The following is a 25,041-nucleotide window of genomic DNA, read 5'->3' as shown; positions in this document are numbered from 1 at the left end:
ATCCAGGACACCCAGCATTACTCATCTGGAACCTCCTTTTAGACTATTAATCCCAGGATTCCTCTGAACCATGACATGATGTCACTGTGATAAAGATGCACACCATTCTGGGCTACAGCTGTGGGCACCTTGAAGATTAAGCAATACTAAAGTAGGAATTTTGAAGATTTAAGTTTTGGACTTAGATATCTAATGCAAATAGTACAAACCCCTCTGATGTCTGAAACTTTCAAATGTAGCTAAATTGCAGGTAAGTTCTGATAGTCCACTGTGTTTGGTGGACAGGACTGTGCCCACTGAACTGTCCCATCACCTTATTGTCCCCACAATCTGATTCTTACTCCTTCAGGATACCGAAAGTTGATCTCACACATAAAAAATGGTCTTTAGAAGCAAATAGAAGGCACTCTACAGAGGTGCAATAAAATAATTTCCACATTTTAATCATCTAAGGAGCCAAAACAAGAACTAAAAAGACCCTTGGGAAGATGCAGCCAGCACGTTTCTGGGGCTGCTGCTGAGCTTTTGCGAGCTGTTTTCCTGCTAGGACAGCCCATATTTAAATTGCACATCTTGAAGCTAGGGGAAAAATGGAAGACAGTTATTCTTGTTCGCATTATGAGGTTAAACATATCATCAAATTCTGAAGAAATCTTGTGGACTGACAGGGAGAGACTTCCCCAACACTATGAGCAGGGCAAGCAGACAGGTTAGATAAAGACAGAAGCTAAAATGTTGCAGTGACCAGCATCAATACATGTATCACACAGTAATGTCAAATGAATTCAGTTCAAGGCAGTCCTTTCTCAGACTCACTCCTCTTCTGCCAGCTTCTTGCACCTGTGCTGACTTTTATTGTTCAGCCTTTCTTTTTGATCTTTTCACCATATGTGTGGGATACAGGCATGTGTCTCCCAGCTCTCTGAGCTGGCAGAGCACCTCACTTGCATCTCAGCAATCAAAGGAGATTTAGAAGCTATCAGGTGGGCTCACTCCTTTGAAACCCTCTCAATGACAGTACCACAAATTGGTAGCTTTCAGGAAGACGGCTGCTGCCAGTGTAAGCTCTGATAATAGAAATGGCAGCTGAAATTTAAACTTAGACATTTCTATTACTCAGAGGAAAATGTGCAGTCACAGAAGGGTTTCTCATCATCTGAAATTTCAAACTGCTGTGTGCAACATTGCGGAGCCCATTTCTCACAGCCACAATGCCTTTCTTTAGAGCAGTTTTATGCTTTTCCGGGCAGAGCTCAGTATTGGTACAGGAACTGAAAGCTGAGCTGATCACCACCCTAAAATATCCCATTGGGATCAACAACTTTATGGTTCTGCCTGAGACCAGCCTCCCTTTAGCCTCTCTGTCATGACGAATAGTCCAGACTGATGGGAGTACACAGTGAACAGAATATGGTCCAGGATTTTCAATTCACAGAGAAAGTATAAAAGACATGTGAGGACTGTGTAGTTTTACCTAGCCATGAACTTGAGGGGCATACATACGCATACTCCTCTTTTATGCATCTCTCTTCACCTCCTCTTCCATGCTATCACAACCAAAATCTACATGCAAGAGGAGGAAGGCACATTCTGGCAACATTGCCAAAGGGATGCTAAATTCCAGGTCAGCCAGCAACTCTGAAAGGAAGCAGGGTATGTTGTCTTCTCCTGAGAAGTAAATATACATATACATTCTCTTTGTAAATACTAAAATATTTAAATATATAAAAATATGGATTATAATTATGGGAAAGTTAGAATAGATTTGAATATTTAGCATACCCTTGATAGTTCTTGCTTCATTTCTGTATGATGCCCTCCACACAAAAAGATATTTCACTGTAATTGTGCCCTTTCAGTGTAATCATGTAAATTTTGCTCTGGTTCATGTTGTTCTTTCTCAGTGAGCTCTGTCGTGGTTATCATGGCCATCCTGGAGGGAAGGAGGAAGGGATCCCCATGGAGCTGGGGCTTGCAGGATTAACGTTTCTGGGAGTGAGTGGGGAATTTTATTCCCCAGTCCCACAGAGCTGCCCTTGACACAAAAGCTATTATGCCGTAATGCCCACAGCTGTATATCCAGGGAATTGGGATTTCATACTGACCTCCAGGTGCAATAATTTCTTTTACAGTAACCTACATGTTGATCAAGAGAGGGTTTTTTTATGTGTCTGAAGACCATATGTCTTTGGAATGGGCACCATGAAAAATGACAGATCTTTGAACTGTTTGGGATCTGTCTTCTCATGGTTCTGCTCCTTACGGAGATTTTTACAGCTGTACAACCCTACTGGGTTTTTGCAGGAAAGCAAATGCAAAGCTCATCACACAATTATAATTTCTGCTGTTGAGCTTCTTCCTATTTTTGTTTGTTTATTATGCCAGTGTATTTCAAGTCTTTGAGTTGGAACCCCCTTGCATGCACACACTTTCCTTTCTAGAAATCTAACAAAATTTTTTGCTGGATATATGAACTCGCTTCTTGTTTGGACTGTTTCACCAATAAACCCTCAGCCCTGAAGACAAAGGTTGAAAACCATTGATCAGGACTATGCACAGGAGAACAGCAGTGACCTGCAGCAGCTGCTTGTCAAACCCTGGAAAACACTAGCGACAAAGCTAATTAATACATTTCTCAACACTATGCCTTCTGTTTAATGCACACAGTAGCAGTAAACTGCATTATTTCACTGCAATCCATATATCTTGCGGTAATGTGACAACATTACTCTATTGAAAATTTTATTAAAAGATACAGTGTCAAAAGAGTATTTTGGTTTGCTTCTCCTGCTGGGTTTTATTTCCTCCTAGTTTGTTTCGCTCTAAATCCTCAATGTTTATATTACGGATGATAATGTTTCTATATTACTGAAACAATTGGAAGTTTTCTTAATATTTTCAAATCAACTTTCATTTATAATGTTCCATTTCACTAAAATGTCTATTCCTCTACATCAGTGCTTTCCCTCATGACTCTAATAGATCTCAGTAAAGGTCTAATTCTGTATTTAATTGCTGTACAGCATAAATGGATGGCTATCTGTCCTGTGTACCAGCACCTACATGGACACACTGTGCAGCAAATAGAAATCCGTATTTCTATACTTTTACGCTACAGTAAGATACAAAAATCCCAAACCCTCCATGCTCTATGCTACAGTTTAGCTTGAAACTGTGAACACTGCTATTTATTTTGAGGAAGGTAGAACACAGCGATGCAACATACACGTGTGCATGCACACACCCTTTCAGTCCTCATGGACAATTACATTCAAAGTTTCAACAAACCTTTACTTTGCGCTTTGAAGGAAAAAAATCTGAGAGTTTTAAAGCTTGTGACTCTCTCCCAGCTGCAGCAGAAAGCTGTGAATATCTTTAAAGGCCAACAACAAAAAAACACCCTAAAACCAACAAAATAACCCAAAACTCCAGAATGAAACACATTTATACACTTAAACGCTTCTATACTAGTCAGTATTTGCAGTCCGCTGACACTAAGAAACCATCTACTATATTCATATTTCACTTTTCAAGTGTACTTTGCTTGTAGGTTTAACTAATACAGCACTGGGAATAGAAAAGGACTTCAAAGGAAAAAGTAGCTATTATACATGCCACCCACACTGATCCACAAGTCATTTCAATAAAAGCATTCCTTAAAAATAATACACAAAAGTCCCTAAAAGTGTTTATCAGAAATGTCAGACTTCTTTTTTCGTTACCTAGTTGTCTATTGGGATAATGGGGCTTTATGATAAATTTTTCCAAACCCTTTCCATTCAGCCCCCCCAGGGGGAAGATCAGTGTGTAAGATCTGGTGGTGAGCAGATGTACTAACACTGAAAATATTTCTGCCATGGAGCAGCAGAAATTAATTTTTAGAAGCTAATTTGTGACTGCCTCCTGACACAGAGGGCTTTTTTAGGACAGCCCTTCTCTAAAGACAGTTTTGCTTCAGATCTTTCTTCCCCAGAACCAGGAGATCAGGGATCCCTCCTGACATCTGGATCTGAAACAGGACCTTTGATCCAGCACATGCTGACACTGCAGGTCTCAGTCAGCATCAGAGGATGCTGGATCAAGGCTGAAGGGTGTGGAAAATATTAACTAGATATGGTGTGTGGAGCCAAGAGGTAAATCTGATAGAAAGGCGAGAGAGGGAGAAGGAGAGAAAGAGAAGTGTTCCCTTGAAGGTTTTTCTTCTCAGTTTTACACCAGCACTTTGAGTCACACAGAATTTTTCAGCCTTTACTACTGGGTGCTCTAGGGAAAACAAAAATCTGCTATGTTACACCAATGAACAAGCAAATAACTGTTTTTCCTGTGTGAATATATAAAAAGTCATATTAACTTCAGGCTCTCTGAACTTTTAAGAGAACTACCTGGCCCTCGATTCTAGCTGCACAAATCAAGCCAAGCCATTACCCAGTTTTGCACACTAAGAAAATTCCATGTCGTAGTCAGTGGACCTAAAATTTGTTCTGTAACATTCCCATGATTTAGCTGAAACAAACAAACAAACAAAAAAGCAGTCTCCTGTGTTAGGAAAGGTTTAATTGCTTTGGTTAGAAGAACTAATCTAAACAAGCACAAAGCATACAAAGAAAGGGATTGTCTCTTGTTGGAGACTGGATTTTGCTCTTGGATATGCATCTGTAACTTCCTCTGAAGTTAACAACATATCAAAGGCAGGATTAGGCCATAGGACATTTGCATCACAAGCCATGGATCCAGATCAGGGGTCGGAACAAGGGCCATCTTAGTAAACTGCAATTAGGAAACATTTAGTTGCCTACCTGCTCCATTTCCGTAAAGGTGCTCTGCTCCTCGTCTTCCTCCTCAATGTCTGACTCTCCCAGAGCAATAGGAACACAAATGGACAGGTCAGGATTGGTCATAAAATCATCATTGTCTGTAATTCCTAGATGCTTCTCCCCATTTTTATTCATTCCATCCTCCGCGTGGTTCTCTTTGTGATTCTCCATGTCTTTGCCAAGCTCAGCAGCTGTGTGACTGTTGACACAATTGTTAAGGGCACCTGCATTCTGGGCAGCAAGCATCATCATTGCCTTCTTTTCAGCTGTTGTCTTGGGGTGCCGGAGGACATTGCAGCAAAAATCCCATGTCGTGTGTTTCACATACTGAAGACCCCTGTTGATTCGAGCAAAAGCAAGCTGCAGGTTGTTCATCTCCCCATCCTCGTCTGGTGCCGAGAGGTTGTCAGCACTGAAAGAGCTTAACAGCAAGGCAAGAAACAGGTTGAGCACCTGAAACAAAGTTAAAAGAAAATCAGTGACCCTTAAATGTGAAGGTTTAATGTTTGTTCTTGGAAGCAGGACAGTCCGAGTCTCGTCTCATCTGTGCCACTGTAATAGCACCAACATTTGTGGAACAACCTCTAATTATAGGTGGTTTCAGTAAGAAATGGAGACCTGCAGACATTTCCAAACACATTAATTTCATGTGTAGAAGTACAGCATGGATAATAACACATTCTGACATTCCCTTCTCTCCTCCAGCACCCCAAAACACAGGCAAGATAAAGCTCAGAAACAGAATATAGGATACAATTTTAATTGAAAGCTACATAGTGTAAATACTCTTTTAAGTGGTGGTCTTGTTCCTGTAACTTCAGAACTATTTACATTTGCTGGTAGTGCACAGTAAGATTAGACACAACTATACATTTGGGTGACATATTTGACAATTTAAATCCCTTTTTACCTTCTTCCCCCCTGACTACCTGCCAATTATACCCAATAAATAAACCCAGATTCTTCTAGAAGGCTATTTCCAGTAATACATCTTGCAGACTGATCACCAGTTGCTGTGTATAGGACGTTACACCTGCTCGTGGTCTGAGAAGGAATGAATTACATCTTTTATCCGGATTGACAAGGGCAAAAAGCTCTAACTGGACATAGATGCCTGGGATGACAGGAATGGGGCAAAGGTGATTCAAACCAGTATCAGCTAAAATATATTTACCCCAAATATACTAGGACCATGTTCCCTGGTATCAACTCATCTGCTGCCTGTACAAGGTGGGTGGATGTCAGTTCTGTGGCACTGCAAGGGAGAAATCAGTGCAACAGCACTTCTGCCATTCCAGCAATAAAATTGACTTTCTGAAGATATTTTCTCTGTGATCTCTTAATACTACTAGAAACACTTGCAAGTCCCCTGTCTTTTGTCTTTCTGATAGTATTTTAAATCCATAAAATCTGATAGACCAAAATAAACAGTATAAAAATTACTTATACTTAACTAGGCCTTACCAAATAACCATCAGCTTTTGCTATCATCCTGCATGCTGCTCCCTCTTATTTAAAATATTCAGAATATATGAGCTGGAATTTTGAAAATCTGGTCTTAATCACTCTGGTGACACTACATTTAAAGGGTCCTGTCAGTACTCTTTTGTAAAGTACTCTCTGCAATTACTGTGATTATAAATGAAAGCAGTTTGTAGCACAGCAGATGCCCATGTCTATTATGAACTACTGAATAACCTATTGCTGCACTGAGCACTACCCTGTTCTGAAGTAAAGCGAGATTAAAGCTAATTGTTTCTTAGCTGGTCCATCATACTGGAGTGTCACTGACAGCTTGTGTGGGTCTCCTCTTAATCACTGCAGCAGTCTGGTATGAGTCAATATTTCATTCCATATCCCACTTGGAGGTATTGCAAGTGATGCTGTCTGATAGGTAGTTTGAAAACCAGAGTACTGGACATACTGCCAAGCAGGTGGGAGCCCATTAGTGAAGGAGTCACTGCCAGAATCACTTTAGCCATTTTCAACTTTGAGAGAACCACGTTGCTACAAGTATCCTGAAAATAAGCACATGTATAGAGAAGAGACACTGCCCAGATCACCAGTGCCAACAGAGTTTGGAACAAATCACAGCATATGTGTCCTTCCCAGTGGCATCCCTAAGGACATGGGAAGGGGCTGGAGGAAGCGACGGGATAAAGAAATACAGAATAAAAAATCTTCTGAACTTTATCTGTTCAGTTCTGTTACATCAACATAGGTGCCCACTGTCTAAGGTTATCAGACATCTGTACCAGGCCTACAGGAGATGTGTGTCCTCCTAAAGCTCCAGCTTTAGGGCATGACAGGGTGCTTTAGCAGACAACAGACTGGCAGCATTTAGGGAACTGAATTACTTTTCAAGGATGTAAGCTGCCTCCAGACTCAGACATCAAACCTTAAGGATCTAACAGGGCATCCATTTCAGTCAGAAGAAATTTGTCACGTAGGCAACAGAGCCTGACCAAATACAGGTGACCATGTTAGGGTTGCATGCATCTGCCTGTATTCAGTCATCTGGTGCCTACTGACCCTAGCATGCCCAAGTCATCCTGGGGCAACTGGCCAATAGGACACACTACTATGGGAGATTTTGTCAGAATATTAGGAAGCAGCACTTCCCTGTGAGGGTGGTGAGGCCCTGGCACAGGTTGCCCAGAGAAGCTGTGGCTGCCCCACCCCAGGAAGTGTTCAAGGTCAGGTTGGATGGGGCTTGGAGCAACCTGGTCTAGTGGAAGGTGTCCTTGCCCATGGCAGGGGGTTGGAACTGGATGAACTTTGAAGGTCCCTTCCAACCCAAACCATTCTATGATTCTATGATATGTGTTTAGATGGAGGCCAGGATGGATATCTTACAGCATCTCCAGTGGTGCTAGCCAAAACTGAGTGAAGCCCTAGATCTCTGCAGACTCTGGTGGTAGCTCAGACATCTTTTCCATACATGAACACCTTCATGTTTCACACAAATTTTGTCATCTGAAGCTGAATTTCACCCTATACTTCATTAATTCTGCTGTTCACATAATACCTTGTTTGAAATGCCTTGTTTTACTTTTCCGTATTTATTTTGGATGTCAGACTACAGTTACATAAGTTTACCCAGATACACCTGCAGGTGTATATAAGAGGTGGTAACATTCTTAGTGTTGTTATTTACCATGGATTATTAAGGCAGTGTTGTTTGCTTCCCAGAAATGCAGCTGACATTTTGCACAGAGAGCTATTTGCACTTCATGCTTTTAGCCAAAAATAAATTTCAAATATCACTCCCTCCTTCCTTTATGAGCAGGTAACCTCAGAGTTGCATTGCCGGGTGTTCAAGTACAGTGAATTAATGTGTAAGTACGTTACGTTTACTTATTCCCCCCATTTCACAACACACTGCCTTTTCCAGAAAAATATATGCTCAACCCATGACACACTGCATTTCCCTTAAAAGGTTACTAATAATATCCAGTCTCCCTGGTTGCTAACAAAATTCTTACAGTTTAAGTAAAAGAAAACTAAAACTAATTCGGTTTGTAAAAGCAATGGCATATTTTTATATCCATATAGATCCCCTTAAAGAGAATCCTTTCCAGTGACACTGACCAGCCAGACTATTGAGAGCAGGTCATTTGTTTGGTCTTTGAGGTTAGGTATCAAATCACAGATGCACTCAGGGAACCCCAACTCATGTAGCATAATGATGTTAGTTAGGCATTTACGCTAATGACAGTATAGCACACTTTCATAGGCTTTCTCACTTTTCATGTCTTTCCAAAGAAGTGACCCTGTGCCATTATAAGGCACAAATGAAAGATTAATCGAGCCTAATGTCAGATATCTCTCTGTAGTGCTTAAACTGGAGGAGTTTTCCTATGGTGTCTGTAGACAATGGAGACAGTCTGGAATCCCAGGAGATGCTGAAGAACTGAACCATCTCTGGTCGTGCCTTTTGAAGCCTGAGCTAGCTTGAGTTTGGTGTTTCACAGCTAGATTAAAGTTAGGGCACTTACCAATGCAAGCCAAATAACTAACATGGAATCACTTGAATAACTCAAGTTGGAAGGAACCCATAAGGATCATCGTCCAAGTCACTGCTCCTCGAAAGAAAACCTAAAACTAAACCATACAACTAAAAGGATCATCTACAACTTGTCAAACCCAGCCTGGTGTCCAGAAAATTGTTCTTGGTGTCAGTCTCACACTCCATGCTCCAGACAGTGGTGGCCAAACTTCATAACCAGTTAGCCTTCACCAGGTTAGAAGAGAGCTCCAGCTGTTTCACCCCCATCACTGCTGTCACTCAGCTGCATAGAAAAGGCCAGAAAGCCTAGCACCATGAGGCACCTGCCAGGATCGTTAACTACTCATTTAATACTTCTCTTTTTTGCGTGGATAAAACAGAACCCATATATCTCAACCTTTTCAAACCCACTTCTCTGGAAGTGCCTGTAAGACACAACCCAGCATGAAGCTCTTCGGGCACTCCGACCAGTGGAAGAAACTGGTATTCTTCCTTCCTGTTTGTTTCCTGATGGCAGAGGACATCTCCACTGTTACTTGGCTAGCACAGATGGGAAAGGTACAGTTTTCTCTTTGGAGACCTTGAGGACTTCTAGCAAGCCCAGTACAATATGTGCCAAGTATTTTAGTTTGTTTATGGTAGCAAAATGCATGAAGCTGCAAATAAAAACTGCTCATAAAGGAAATTCTGCCTCAAGGAAGGGTGAGATTAAGACAGAGACCTGTAGTAATAGGTCATCTAGCCCATCTCTTTGCTACTAAAGGATTATTCCTTTCGTTGGAAGTGTATTTTCCAATCCTTTGTACATTTCCATCCCAGGACAAAGTTTACTAACAGAGAGTACTCCTGCAGAAAGCAATTTATGTGATCAGTTATTTTCTATATTATCTTTTTTATTATTTCAGCTATTTGTGCTTGGATAAGAGGCTTATATCTTCCCAGCCCAGTTTCTCTTTATCCTGTAATCAATCTCATAATCCCATTCTTGTGGTATCTTAGTTTCTTGCTGTCAAAATGCTGTCAAATACATTACCACAAGTATTTCATGAGGTCCTTGTTGCCAGGGGCAGGTGGGAGAAAATACAGGACGGATCAGAACTGATCTCCTTGGTGTTTCTTGCCCAAGATCAGCTAGGAAAACACACAGAAATGGGGATATGGATTTCCTGCCTTGCAGCCACAGAACTTCGCAAGTGGACTGTGTTTGATCCTACAAGGCAGGCTAGCAGTTGTGGATGAGAGGTTTGTAGGGCACTATAGTTCCAGCTTGTTGCAACAGAATCTTTTTCTTATCAACTCTGTGTAAATCTATTTGGTGAAATAATTGGTTTGTCTGTTTAAATATAAGAAAATGCAACGAAAACAATACACCAAATTCAGCCTATTTCCCATGTAAAATCCTTAAGCTACTTTATGGTGGTGACAAGAGCAGATGTTCTCCACAGGCAACCAAAAATGGAAGCAATATGGTAGAAATAATCATTGCATACGCAAACACACAAGTGGCTATAACTTCACTGATTTCATGTGAATGATTTCCATTTTTCCTAAGAAAGAAGAGAACAAGGCCTAATTTCCCTCCTAGCCTCACAGCTACCACATGCATTTCCCCTGGCTGTGCAAAACAGGGGTCGCAGAAAATGTGCTTGAAAAGCAGAACCTTGGGCATGGCTGGCACTCATGCTTCCTTTAGAGGATCATCTAGGGTTCTCGTTATAGACAGGCTAGATAGAATCATAGAATAGTTAGGGTTGGTAAGGACCTTAAGAACATCTGTTTCCAACCCCCCTGCTATGAGCAGGGACACCTCACACTAAACCATGTCAACCAAGGCTCTGTCCAACCTGGACTTGAACACCACCAGGGATGGAGCATTCACAGCTTCACTGAGTAACTCATTCCAGTGCCTCACTACCCTAACAGGAACGAACTTTACAGTAATGAACCCTTACAGTAAAGATCCAATCCATATGGCCAGAGGAGTTTAAGCCTAATGCGTCTCATCCTAAAATTGGTAGCTGCATGGAAGAAATTAAAAGGAGTAAAAATGCCTTTTCCCTCCATTAACTGTGAAGAACAGTTAAGGTGGGGGATACAGATGTGGCTATTCTCATGCTAGACTCTAGAAACCAGGTGAGATGAATGTGTCCTCCATTCCATTAGCCTTTTCATGGTATTTACCATCAGGCTAGGAGTTTTGCTCACTGTTCTCTACTTTGGGTATTGACACCACATTTCCTTGCAGTTTCAGTCGTCTCTTGCAGTCTTTAAGCAGTACAAGGCAAAGAAGTGATGCTGGATGGCAGTTGTGCTCACCCATATTTGATGGTATGTGCATGGGAGAGGGGAATGGTCACTCTTTTTCTCACTTCAGAGTTTAAAGGGGTATGCATAATTAATGGGGCAGATTTCTTGGTGCTGTTTTCACCACTTTACACAGGAGTAAATCTGAGTAATGGAAGGGTGGAATAAGCCCATTAATTACACTTCACAGCACCTTTGTGTCACATAAGATTATTTTTTTTTTTTTAGGTCATTTTGAGCTGCCATTCATTGCTCCCTGCTTTCAGTGGAGCTATAAAGTTGCACTAGCACCAGGGGATGTCAGACCTGGCATGGACTTGGCATGGGTACATCCTGTTGAGAAGGGGAGGCAGGTGAAGGGCTCCACAGCAACATTGCTCTTGCTGCCAGTCTGACATGCTGTAACAGATGATGAAAATGCCTCTTCAGAGAGGGATGCTGAACTGGGAGGGGAGGATGGTGCTTCCCCAGCTCCCATCTCACAAGGACCAGCCTCTATTGCCTTGTCTCTCCTCACCCGCAGCCTCTGCAGGACCCTGAAACCAGGCAGAGTGAAGGGCCTGCATCCTTGTCACTCTGAAACACAGATCTGAGGCAACCTATGACACTTCTTATCACAACCTGATGGATTTCCCATGTTGTCAAGTCTTTTTCATTTGTTACCCACTACATAGGTATAAATGCACACAGTAACCATACCACACCAAGTGCTGGTCAAACACTACTGAATTGAATTTTGTTTTTGTTTTTGTTTTTTTTTTTTTTTTGCTGATAACTTTCAGTATTCTTTTGAAAGTAAGAATTATCAGAAGATGACCGTCTGGAAACCAAGTGCTTCCTGATCTGAAAATCTTATTCTCCATGTACTATATGAGAAAGGAGGGTGGGATGGTGAGTGGAGGCAAATAAATTCTTTCCACTGCTAAAGCCACAGCACAAAGCCAAACATGTTCCCGCAGGTTTTTAATCAGATATCAAAACAACACTAATTCACCAGCATAGTAAGAGCTCCATCAGAGTTGCCATGGACTTCTTCAGCCACTGTCTAGACAGAAAAAACGTGTTGTCAGACAAGTCCAGTTGCAAACCTCTCCCACCAAGACAGCTGCATTTGTGATGTTAAAGGCTCAACATACCCCAGAAGCATTAGGGAAACTATGGAAAGTTTATTGATTACAAACCAAGAAACAATTACCTTTGTGCTAAGTCAAGAAAAGTGTTTAGCTGTCATGACGATGAGCATGTCAAGGCAATTACAGAACAGGACAGACAACACAGGCTTGGACTGACTGTACACACTTGTGAGTCTTTGCTATTGCTGCTCCCTGAAAGGAGTGAGGTAAGAAACACCCGTATTATCCCTGGAATATTTTTGCCACTCATATGCAAACACCACCTCATCAGCTGCTCTACCAATTATTATACAGCAACTAGACACAAGAAAAAAGCCCTAATTTTGGAAGTTTAAGCTCTGTATTTTTTACCCAGATGCCACACCAGACCTAACCGTGCATGGCTAGGCTCATATGTGGGGCACTGCCCACACAAGGCAGAATGGGATCCCAGAAGTCATCCCTTAAAAATTCCGATCTCACACCTCCCCTGAGAGGGGAACACCTAGCCATGTCCAAAGATTGCACAAAGTTTAGCACTGTCATCTACAGGCCATCTCACTGACTTGGGCAGTCAGGACTGGAGATTGAGAGAAAGAGGCAATTCCCATTCACACATGGCAGAAAACACCTCAGGAAAGGTAAGCCACAGAGAGCCAAAAGGACAAAAAAATAAACCACCCTAGAAACATAATAATGAAGAAAAAAATACCCTAGTGATAATGAGCACAGTAAATAATGACTTCCCTGCAGCCAATATATTACAGCAAAGCAAAATCAATATGAGGGTAGGCCCAGAGACTAGAAAATTAAATCCAAGAGTCAATAAATAATTAATAATCAGCTTTGTGCTCCCCCCCCCCCCTTTTTTTTTAAACGTGGAAAAGGAAATGCATTTCCATTAAAATGTTACTTTCTAAGCAATTTCCCAGGTTTGATGTAATTTGGGTTCCATTACAGAATCACACTTTCTTATTAAATGAAATGTGAGAAGGATACCTATTTAATGAATTTGAGAGGTTTAAGGAGGTTCTGGTTTTTTATGTTTTGCAAATGCAGATTGCTGGGAGGGCAGAACAGAGTGACAGAGCTGTCTGCTAGCCAGGAAGGCTTATTTCAGGAAAGCTACAAAGTAGATTTCTACTAGCAGTTTTGCATGGTATGAAATTTCCTGCCTTTACAGCACATGGCTGGGCTTGCACCTTTCACATACCTCTGGCTGGAGAAGACCCTTAACTCAAAAGCATAAAGAAATAGGGTGTGAGGGTTTACCAGCAGTGGTTTCTTAGTGCTTCCTAAATACTCAGGGAGTTATTCTTGGTTTTTTGCAAGGAAGGGAAGGATGTGGATGTCCTTCCTTTCTTCACACAGTTAAAGCTTCCTTTCTTCACACAGCGTAAAGCTGGCACCGTGTGTTGCAGAGAATTAGTAAACACATAAGAAAAGCACGTTGTGTAGGACTGGCTACCAGCATCTTTCAAATTGAGCGCGTTCTCAACTTAATGATGAAAGCAAACTTTTTTATTCCCGCATGATGATGTCATCTTTGACTACTTCCTTAATATCAGGAAATAAAAAGGTATTTTGCTGATGCAGAAATTTCAAAATTATTTTATTTATTCATTGCATTCTGTGTGCCTGGCTGAAATCCCAGCAACCTCCTTTAATGCAAGACAGACATAAAATAGGGGAAGTAAAGGAGAAAGTCAGTGGTCTGGGCTGTCCATCAGAGCATTTTTATGGACATCAGACTGCCAGTCTCCTAGAGAGAAGAAAGGAACTGAGACCTAGGCAGCTAATCCATTTTGTGAACTGAAACTTGCATCTGCAGTAGTAAACAAAGACAAGCCAAGGCCTGTTCTTCCTCCCTGAGGGTAAGCAGCTGACCTCCCTTCCCCGATCTTCCCCCAGGGCAGGACTGCTTGTGGCTGCTGTCCCCAGAACACCCAGCCACCAGCTGGGACAGGGTGGCCAGGGAATGTGCTAACCAAGACAAAGGAGGGACACTCAGGTTTGAGTTCATGCCCTAACCAGTTTATAGATGCAGCCACCTGCCTGTGTTTTCAAGCACAAAGACTTCAGCAGGCATTTGGCACTTGCTGAACCTCCCAGAAATGGGATGGCATGACATCTAAAAGTGGAAGTTAAGAGAATGACAGGAGAGGAGAAGGGGCATGGAAATCCTCCTGGAAGAAATACCCACACAATAGAATTTGTAGCACAAGCAGCATGAGGATGCTTTTAGTTGTGCGGTTGCAATAAATGAGTACACATGACAGGGACCACAAAGAGAATGGAACTGATAGCAGGGAGAAGGCAGCAGTGACAAAAGGGGGCGAACTGAGAGTATAACTTCTTGAAAAACATCCATTCGCAAAGACAAATGAAAGCACCTCTTTTCACCTCCTGGAAAATTCAGCATTGAAAATGTAAGTATAGTTCAATCCAAATTCTAACATCAGTTAGCACATATTATCTTCACGAGAAAATATGACTCTTACCTGCTGAAAGCAGAGCTTCTATACAAAATACTGGCTTGGTCAAAAAATAAAACTCCCTTTGCATTGAAATAATTGCAAAAATTTCAGATGGTTTCAGGGCAGAGACTTGGAATTTTTTTGTGCATTGGGAAGAGTGAAGTCACAGAATCACAGAATCGTTAGCCTTGAAAGGATCAACTGGTGGTCATCTAGTCCAATCCCCAAGTCAAAACACACAATTGGATGGATCTTGCAGAAGATATCGTGAAAGGCAGAAAGCCAAAGCAATGTTGAAAGAGGAGGAGATCTGCTCAAAGCATGAGACTAGGAAGACTACAGCAGAGATATGTGTTAATATCAAAGAGGGAATTACTACAGTCAAGGCCAGAGCTGGCCAAAAGGAAAGAAAATAAATTTCAGGTAGAAGAAAAATAAGAACTAATTTAAACAAGACTAGCTAGGCATGATGCAAAGTTTCCAAACATATTCTTCAGCATACTTCCTTGGGAAGCCAGAGACTATGTTGCCACATACGTGTTAGTTGGAGAAATACAGATATGAATATGCACTGTACATGGAAAAGATAAATTCCAGTATCTTTTAAATATCATACACCTCCTAAGAAGGTTAAGGCTGTCATAGTTAGCTGATTGTTTCACATATCCCTTTGAACAAGCTATTCCTAGAGGCAACTGTTAAAATTCAGTGCTCACTGATGGTTTTTGTGGGGAAAGGTAATATTTTTAACTGTTTTTTGTGTTGTTTTGTTTTGTTTTTTTTAACAAAAGAGTTAAGATGTTTAGGAGTAATGTGTAATGTATTAGATTTGTACCACCTGGTCAATTTTAACATTAAAACTTTCCCTGAACACATGCTAGGAGGAATTCTGTTGTCATTACCCTTTCAATGACATCCAGACAACTTGCACAGTGACATTAATAAAAGGAGACACATTTAGTTGTTCCTACCTTTGCACACTCTTGTCCAATTAAATTTGACTTAGTGTCCTCTAGATTTTTAATAACTACCCAGCTATTAGCAAGAACTTAACCACTGACAAAACCCTACTTACACTACTAACCAAGGACAAATGTAGTACAAAAAATGGCAGTTATCTTCCCTACTGATGCCTACTCTATTAACAGGGCTGCAGCTTTTATTTTGAAAACTTTGCACCTCTTCAACCCCCAGACTACAAGCAAACCTCAACAAACATTCCACTAGTATCATCTTTACGAATAAAAAATGTATATGTACATATATATACATATATGCATATATATGGTGGATCCTATTAAAAATATTTCATTTTGCCAGTAGTTCATATAATGGAGTCAATGCTTCAGCAATATTTTTAGAGAAGCACCTCTGACTTGGAAACACAATTAGAAAAAACATGTAAGGATGATTTCCAAGGGACAGGTTGATTGAACTTATTTATTAGCATTATTCTTCCTCCATATTTCTAAGTCGTCTCACACCCATGCGGGTTAATGGGAGATAGTTTCATATTCCCTTATATACATACCTACGAAAGAGCATGAGCATTATTATCAGATTTTATTCCGCTCTGATACATCACAGTGACTCATTTACAGATCACAGTATCACAGTATGCTAGAGATTGGAAGGGACCTCGAAAGATCATCTAGTCCAATCCCCCTGCCGGAGCAGGAACACCTAGATAATGTTACACAGGAATGCGTCCAGGCGGGTTTTGAATGTCTCCAGGGAAGGAGACTCCACAGCCTCCCTGGGCAGCCTGTTCCAGTGTTCCATCACCTTCACTGAGAAGAAGTTTCTTCTCAAGTTTAAGTGGAACCTCTTGTGTTCCAGTTTGTACCCATTACCCCTTGTCCTATCATTGTTTGCCACTGAGTAGAGCTTGGCTCCATCCTCGTGACACTCCCCCTTTATATATTTATAGACACTTATAAGGTCACCCCTCAGTCTCCTCTTCTCCAAACCACAGAGACCCAGCTCCCTCAGTCTTTCCTCATAAGTGAGATGCTCCACTCCCTTAATCATCTTAGTTGCCCTGCGCTGGACTCTCTCCAGCAGCTCCCTGTCCTTCTTGAACTGAGGGGCCCAGAACTGGACACAATATTCCAGATGCGGTCTCACCAGGGCAGAGTAGAGGGGAAGGAGGACCTCTCTCGACCTACTAACCACCCCCCTTCTAATACCCCCCAGGATGCCATTGGCCTTCTTGGCCACAAGGGCACAGTGTTGGCTCATGGTCATCCTGTCGTCCACTAGGATCCCCAGGTCCCTCTCCCCTACACTGCTCTCTAACAGGTCGTTCCCCAACCTGTACTGGAACCTGGGGTTGTTCCTGCCCAGATGCAGGACTCTACACTTTCCCTTGTTATATTTCATCAAGTTATTCCCTGCCCAACTCTCCAGCCTGTCCAGGTCTCGCTGGATGGCAGCACAGCCTTCTGGTGTATCAGCCACTCCTCCCAGCTTAGTGTCATCAGCAAACTTGCTGATAGTACACTCAATTCCCTCACCTAAATCGTTGATGAATATATTAAATAATACTGGTCCCAGTACTGACCCTTGAGGCACTCCACTAGTTACAGGCCTCCAACTAGATTCAGCCCCATAGACTACAGCTCTCTGGCTTCTCTCCTTCAGCCAGTTCACAGTCCACCTCACTACCTGATCATCCAGTCCACACTTCCTCAATTTAGCCGTGAGGATGCTGTGGGAGACTGTGTCAAATGCTTTGCTGAAGTCAAGGTAGACCACATCCACCGCTCTGCCATCATCCATCCACCGTGTTATTTCCTCATAAAAGGCTAAGAGATTGGTCAAACATGATTTCCCCCTGGTGAAGCCATGTTGACTGCCCCTCATAACCCTCTTATCCTTGATATGCCTTAAGATGGCACCAAGGATAAGGTGTTCCATCACTTTCCCAGGGATGAAGGTGAGGCTGACTGGTCTATAGTTACCCGGGTTCCCCTTCTTGCCCTTTTTGAAGACTGGAGTGACATTTGCTTTCCTCCAGTCCTCAGGCACCTCTCCCGTTTCCCAAGACTTGGTAAAGATGATGGAGAGTGGTCTAGCAATGACTTCCGCCAGTTCCCTCAGCACCCGCGGGTGCATCCCATCTGGACCCATGGATTTATGGATGTCCAGATTGCTCAACTGATCTCTAACCCATTCCTCATCGACTAAGGCAAACCGCTCCGTCGACCTGACTTCATCTAAGGTCTCAGGGGTACAGGGCTCTTCAGGACTGCCTGCAGCAGAGTAGACAGAGACAAAGAAGGCATTCAGTAACTCTGCCATCTCTGTATCTTCTGTCACCAGGGCACCCATCCCGTTCATCAGTGGGCCTACATTGCCTCTGGTGTTAGTTTTGTCTGCCATGTATTTGAAAAAGCTCTTTTTGCTGTCCTTGACCCTTCTCGCCAGGTTTAATTCTAAGGATGCCTTAGTCCTCCTAGCTGCCTTCCTACATACTCTAGCAGCAGCCTTATATTCCTCCCAAGTGGCCAGCCCCTCCTTCCATGACCTGTAAACTCTCCTCTTCCACTTGAGCATATCCAGCAATTCCCTATTTAGCCACGCAGGTCTCTTGGCCCTCTTCCTTGACTTCCTACGTGTCGGGATGCTCTGATCTTGAGCACGGAAAAAGCAGTCCTTGAATGTCAACCAACTATCTTGGGCCCCTTTACCTTCAAACAGCCTTGCCCATGGGATTTCCCCTAGCAATTGCTTGAAAAGGCCAAAGTTTGCCCTGCTAAAGTCCAGGGTTGCAATTCTACTTGCTATTCTACTAGTCCTACCACACAAGATCCTGAACTCCACCATCTTGTGGTCGCTGCAACCAAGGCAGCCCTCAACCCTTACTGCTTCAACCAGATCCTCCTTGTTAGTGAGGATGAGATCCAGCAGCGCTCCTCTCCTGGTCGGCTCATCCACCATTTGCATGAGGAACTTATCATCCATACACTGGAGGAACCTCCTGGACTTAGGCTGGGTTGCCGAGTGGTCCGTCCAGCAAACATCAGGGAAGTTAAAATCCCCCACGACAACCACAGCCTGTGACTGTGAGGCCGCTCTCAGCTGCCTGTAGAAGGCCTCGTCAACTTCCTCACCCTGATCCGGTGGTCTGTAACAGACACCTACAACAGTATCCCCCCTGCCAGCCTGCCCCTTAATTCTCACCCACAGACTCTCAAGTCGCTCGTCTCATAATTATACTGATGAAATTCTGCACCAAATGCCAAAATCTGTCACAGCCCACCAATGAATCCATTTTGGATTATTGCTTTGGGGAATTCCTTATTTCACAGATGAAAAAAATAGTCCAGTTTTTGTTTTCAACCTTCTTTGAGCTGCATTAGAAGCAAAAGCTTGCTCCTCTTCTGTACCCCAACTTTTATTATGATTTTGGCTATTTGTATTAAAAAACAGATCTACCATCCTGTGGATGGATGTTGCAGGAAAAATACTGGCAGATTTTAGTAGATATATTCAACATTGACACCATATAGTACAGTGAAAAAAGGAACTGAACACACTTGTCCCCTAATACATGATGCATGCTCAGATTTAGTTACTAAGTGCCAAGATTCAACTCTTCAGAAGAAATAACTGAGCCTGTGGCAGGAATCATAAACTCATAAATCTGGAGTGACAGAAGGAAGCAGATTACTTTTCAGGAGCTCATTTTGAAAGTAGTTTCTCCTCCCATCTGTTCTCAGGTACACTTCCCTCATCTCTCTAGGGCAAAGCAGCCCTTTATCTCCAAGCTTTGAATGGAGTCTACTTAATCTACTATACAGTGGCACTTCTGAAACCCAGCAATCTTTGATGGTCCATCATAAATATCCTAAGGTTCATTTCCCCAGACTTTCTAGTATCAGCATCTGGTGTTACACATAAGGGTGGAATATATCTACCCAATAAAAAAAAAAGATAGTTATTTATGTGGGAACTCCTAAATCACAAAATTTTTAAAGCCTGGAGTCTTAGGCAAAAGATTTGTCTTCAAAGTAACCCATAGAAGAATGCAAGCTTTCCATCTCTGCTAGGAGTCATCAGTAGCAACTGCACTGATTGATCATTGGTGTCAGGATTTATCTTTTTGATCATTACATGCTTCTGTTTCTGGTGGACCTTTCATTATACTTGAGGATGCTTAATACTTAAGTAGGTATAGCCAGATATTTGCTTAAAAGCATCCGCTTCCTAGGTGCTCTGCTTCCCAGATGCTGCTCAAGCGAGGGTGGATAATGGGGAATACAAACAGAAAAAATTGCTCCTGGAAAAGTGGGCTATGAAGTAGCTGGCATGGAAAACGTGAAGGCAGAAGCCAGGAAATGTGCTGAGGTTTAGGTACTTTCCTCTGAAGTTTGAGTTCTCCAAACTCAAATGCTGGATATACCTGCTGCCAGCCACAAGCACACATCAAAAGAAGCAAAAAGGATGGTAACATGCTGACAGTTGTTTTGACTATATCATGCCTCTGTCCCCAAATGCGCTTATTCATGTATTCCAGGCTGCTTTTCTGCAAAGCTGCACGTGACTCAAGAAAGAAAATTCACCTCCCTTATGTAAGTGTCCAAATTGATGAAATAGACTCAAATGACACTTCCACTGCTAATGATCCTTTGAGCTCACTGGCTTCTCTTAGACCCTCTAACTCTCCAGCCCCTATCCCCAGAATTCCCCAGCTGTCATTATGGCTCCTGCAGCTTCCTGATGAGTCCTCCTCCTCCCCGATGGCACCCCACATGCACTCCACTTGGCAGATTTTGCGTGTCCTGACTGTTACTGACATACCTATTGTCACCTGTGCGCCTGATGGCCTTCTGAGCTGATGTTACCAAAAACACCAATGCATATTTCTAGAATGCTGGGAGCTGCTGAAAGAGTAGATCAGGTGAATAACTGCATCCAGGACACGAACACGAAGGTACAGAGGGAAAGCAGTGCTCACACAAGGCCTGCGACAACCTGAACTTCTCTTTGAATCTCACATGGATGCACATTTCCTTGCTAAATGCTGTTCTCCCCCAGCTTTGTATAGTTGTAGCTTATCACCTCTTCCCTCCATTGTGCAAGAAGTGGAAATGGTGAGCCCAAGGAGAGTACAAGTGGTGGTAGAAGTACATTATACAAAGCCTGAGGACACAGACCTCTCCTGTGGTTTGAAAACTAGAAAACTAAAACCTAAAATGTTGTAACTTTGGACTGTAATACATTCTTCCCAAACTTGCTTTAATTTTCAGCAAGCAGTTTAACCTAGTATTTTCAATTAGGAGGTGCATATTAGTTTATAATTCCAGTTTGTTTATCTTAATCATCAGATACAATATAAATACTACATTTTCCTCCAAGGAGATTAACTTTTATTCACAGAATGATGTCTTCAGTGGCCTCCATGAATGAGAATATGTTTGTCATTAAATGCAAAAATAATTACTTGATTCAGGAAGTCTTGCTGCAACTCTTGAGTTGTACATTTCTCTAGGGACAGACAGTAAAAACCATGAAAATAAGGCTTCGGTAGTTCTAGATTTGTACATAATTTGTGAAGAAAATAAGAAGATAGCTGGAAAAATGCTGTCATACATCATCAGTGTTCCTTTTTAATTTGTTTATTGACACAAGGAATCTTAATGAATTAGGCCTCATTCCTTTGGCATAAAGAAACCCTTAGTCACCCTGGTAAAGCCTCATGGTCTTGAAACCCCCTGATGTAATGCCTCATGTCTGTTAAAACTGTGAGTCTTGCTCTAGCTTTCCTCAGTGACATTCCCATCATGTCAGGCAGAAATATCAGGCAGAAATATGTCTCATTTGAAGACCTTCTTTGACCGTCATAATATGATTTGGCTGCCTGAGCTCTTGAAATGTAAAATTGTAATCCACTTTTACCTAGGCCTGTTAGATGTCTAGCTATTTTGCTTATGATTTCACCACAAGGGACAGTGATAGTTCTCTGTGTCTATTTCACTTAAACAAAGAGAAAATCTGACACATTACCATAAGCTTCTTTCAAGCCTGCTTGTGATCTGCTGGGAAACCTGCAGTGATAGAGATGTATCAGTATTGGGCGGGACAGGACTTCATGGCTAGTTCTATCCTAATAGAATTGTGCCTAATTGAATGCGCCCAGGAACATTTTCTGGCACTGAGGACAAATGTGTAAGATCATCTTCCTCAATATTCTTAAACTTCTTCAAGGCCTGCACTGACCACAAACTTTCAGCTGGGGTAGTCCCTTGCCTTTGAAACCCACATACAGTTGCCCAGCTGATGGATTTCGACAGGGTGGGCTACTGGTTCTCCTACACAGGTGGCCACATACACCCCCTCTCATGTTCCTAGATTGGAGAACATGGTGCTCATGTAGTAACACTCAGTAGTTAATTCTAGGAAATGCTTTCATGTAGAAACAAAGCCCCAGTGCTGGAGACCAGACAAACGGCAGCCCCATCTTACAAGTTTATACACTGTACATCACAGCTACTTCTTTTGTGAGTTTTTTGTTCGGTTTTCTTAACTGCAAACATCAAACTAAAGGCAACATTAGCAAACAAATTTTAAAAAAGCAAACAAAGGTCATCAGAATGAAAAATTTATCACAGGCCGTTCCTTTGTTCTTAATGTTAAAACAAATAGAAAAGAAATAAAACAATCTGGATAGACACAAATTTGCAGGCACACATAGAAAGTGATCTTGCCTAACTACAGGGTTACAGACATAGCTAGTAAGCATTAGAAAGCTGCATGAGACCCAACGACTCCTTATGTTACCTAGTGTCTGTCACTTAGGAAAGTGATTCAGGGCAGGAAATTGCCTGAATTTCTTCTTATAGTCTAAGCTTCATATGTACCTGTAGTCACTTCTCTTTCCTACTTGAACAATTCTCCCAACCCCAATCTCCCTCTTGCACATTATTAAAGCCAGGATCTATGATAAATGGCTCTTCATTCCCCTAACCCTTATCCTTCTAGGACATTTATTTTCATCCATGTTGCACTGATGGCGCTTATGAAAACCTTCTACTGGTAGGTAGATAGACTCTTGGGGAAGAACGTGTTGAGGTGGAAATACTAAGAAGTTATCATTCCCCGTAATTTGATTTCTTTCTTGCCTTACTGCAGACGTGTCTCTGTCAGAACAGCTGTGGTAATGTCATTTTATCAACAGACTTTGGCTGGTAAAGATAGAAATGGTGGTAAATGAGACTTAATGACATTTTCTTGGCATCTGACCAGCTTAAGAATCCACAGATTTTGACTTGATGGAGGTTTATCAGCATTTTCCCAGAGCATCTCTTCAAGGAACCATGTTACACTGACTTGTAGGAAGGACATATAGGGTGGGACAAACATCTATTTTTCCAAGAATGTGACTGGAAGGTGCTCTTGGGTAGCCAAGTCAAGCCGCCTGCTAATATGGGTTGTTTCCTTCACAAACTTACCAAGTTCTATCTCACACACTAGTCATCTGGGGCTAGTCAGTCTTGCTGGAAAGTCCTCCTGAACAATCTCATTGTGCTGTCAGAAGTTTCCTCTCCAAACCCAGCCTAAAGATACCCACAGTGATTAATATTCCTTTGTTCTGGGATGAGCAATATCCTGTCACTTACTATTCTCCTGTCACAATTATTCTCCTTCCATGCCTAGCTTTATGTTCCCCGCATCATCTTCATATTCTGATATATTCCAATACTGTGCTTTTCCAGTAGCACTTAGTCTTTCTTGAGCATCAGTCATTAATGAGGTATATTGCATATCTAGTATTGCAGATCTCTATGCAACAGCATTCATACTTTCTGCAATTACCTTTCCTAATATTTATTGGAATATCATTTATTTTTTTCATGGGTGCAATGTATCCATACACTAGTACATCATACTGGTTCAGTCAGCCGAAGGGATATGTACATAGGGGTATATACAGCTAAATTTGCCTCCCAAGATTTCAGGGACAGAAATGGGTACTTTTAGAGGCTATTTAATCTGATGCATTTTAGATGCCTTTTTTTGGTAAGATACTTTATGACTTCATGGATTCCATTAACCAGATCTGACTGCGAAGGCTTCTCCATGCAATTATCTCAGATGTAGATGTCCACAGTGACTGATACATATACTTTTATTATCCTCTCAAACATTTTGTGTTGGTAAGCTACTTGATCATAACATAAATTCTTAAATAGGGTTGAGTGCATGACCTTACACTTTGTATTTCATAATTCCATGCATCATGCATTAATTCAATGATGACGGTTATGTATTTTTTCCTACAGGATAGCCTGATACCCTAGAAATTGATGGTGCTTTCTACCTTCATGTTCTCAAAAAATATCTTTAAAATTTTCCTGAGTGAATAGTATTTCCATGGACAGCAGGCAAAAAAAATAAGAAAGAAAAAAAAGCCTGGGGCTGATCCTAAAAAAGCAATTCCAGCCTTATATTTCATGTTTCAGGAAAATTCTGAAGATGTCAGAATTTCTTTGGTTACAGACTCTACACCCTGGCATGCCTGTGACTCCAGGAAGACAAAATCCACCATGGAAATGCAGCAGTGAATTACCAGCTTTGTGGTGGATTGGGTGGTGAATGTGCCATGAAAGTGCTAGGGGATATATGTTTATCAGGCAGAGGTGAGACAACACCAGTTCAGAACCTCAGCCCTGAGTGTGTGTTAATGCACTGCAGCTGTTAGCTTGGGTTAATGCTAACTGATGCTTTTTGGGTGCTGTCTATGTCATACACAGCCAAACTGGAGCATGAGCAAAGTCAGATAGTGCATTTCTGCCCTGCATCAAGTTGCCCTTCACTTGATGGCATTTCAGGAGAAGCTGGTATAAAATAGGCTTCATCCAGGTAGCCAGCAGAAGAATAAAAGGGTGGCTTGGCGAGAATACACCATGCACACAGAATGAGGTTGGCAGGTTGTTGCATCTGTGATTGAAGTGTCAGTTTTATTCATGCACGTTGTTAGCACCCATTACACTCAATTGTTCCCTGAGAAGTGGCTGGTGTCACGCTTGACTCTCGTGTTGGCTGACCTGCCAAAGTAGGAGGCACTAGGGACTGCATCACTACCCAAACTCCCCTTCTTCTTCTTAATAATTCTTGTCATGGCAATTTTCCTTATTAACCTCAGTAACATACACATACGTAGGAAATATGTTAAGCCCTTCATAAAACTTAACATTAAGCATAATTATTCACTTAGCAATTTCAGAAGCTCTTTCTTACAAATGAGGGAGAACTATTTTATTATATCTAGTTTGGCTTTACCTTCCAAATCAGCTTCAAATATTGTAAAAATGCCATCT

General features: G+C 41.9%; 1 protein-coding gene across 4 annotated transcripts in view; it reads right to left on the bottom strand.

Annotated features, from left to right (window-relative positions):
- LOC133280109 (sodium channel protein type 5 subunit alpha-like) overlaps positions 1-25,041 on the bottom strand; it is a 215,612-nt gene that overhangs the window by 68,133 nt on the left and 122,438 nt on the right. For all 4 annotated transcript variants that reach the window (XM_061474505.1, XM_061474506.1, XM_061474507.1 and 1 more), the window contains one exon: positions 4,797-5,267. In XM_061474505.1, the coding sequence (XP_061330489.1) occupies positions 4,797-5,267 (471 nt within the window). The remainder of the gene's footprint in view (positions 1-4,796; positions 5,268-25,041) is intronic.

This window comes from Pezoporus flaviventris, unplaced genomic scaffold, assembly GCF_033815535.1.
Source record: "Pezoporus flaviventris isolate CSIRO_AGI_PZ_B2104156 unplaced genomic scaffold, CSIRO_AGI_Pfla_v1 ptg000079l, whole genome shotgun sequence".
NCBI lineage: Eukaryota > Metazoa > Chordata > Aves > Psittaciformes > Psittacidae > Pezoporus > Pezoporus flaviventris.
This window is presented reverse-complemented; position numbering and strand designations above follow the sequence as displayed.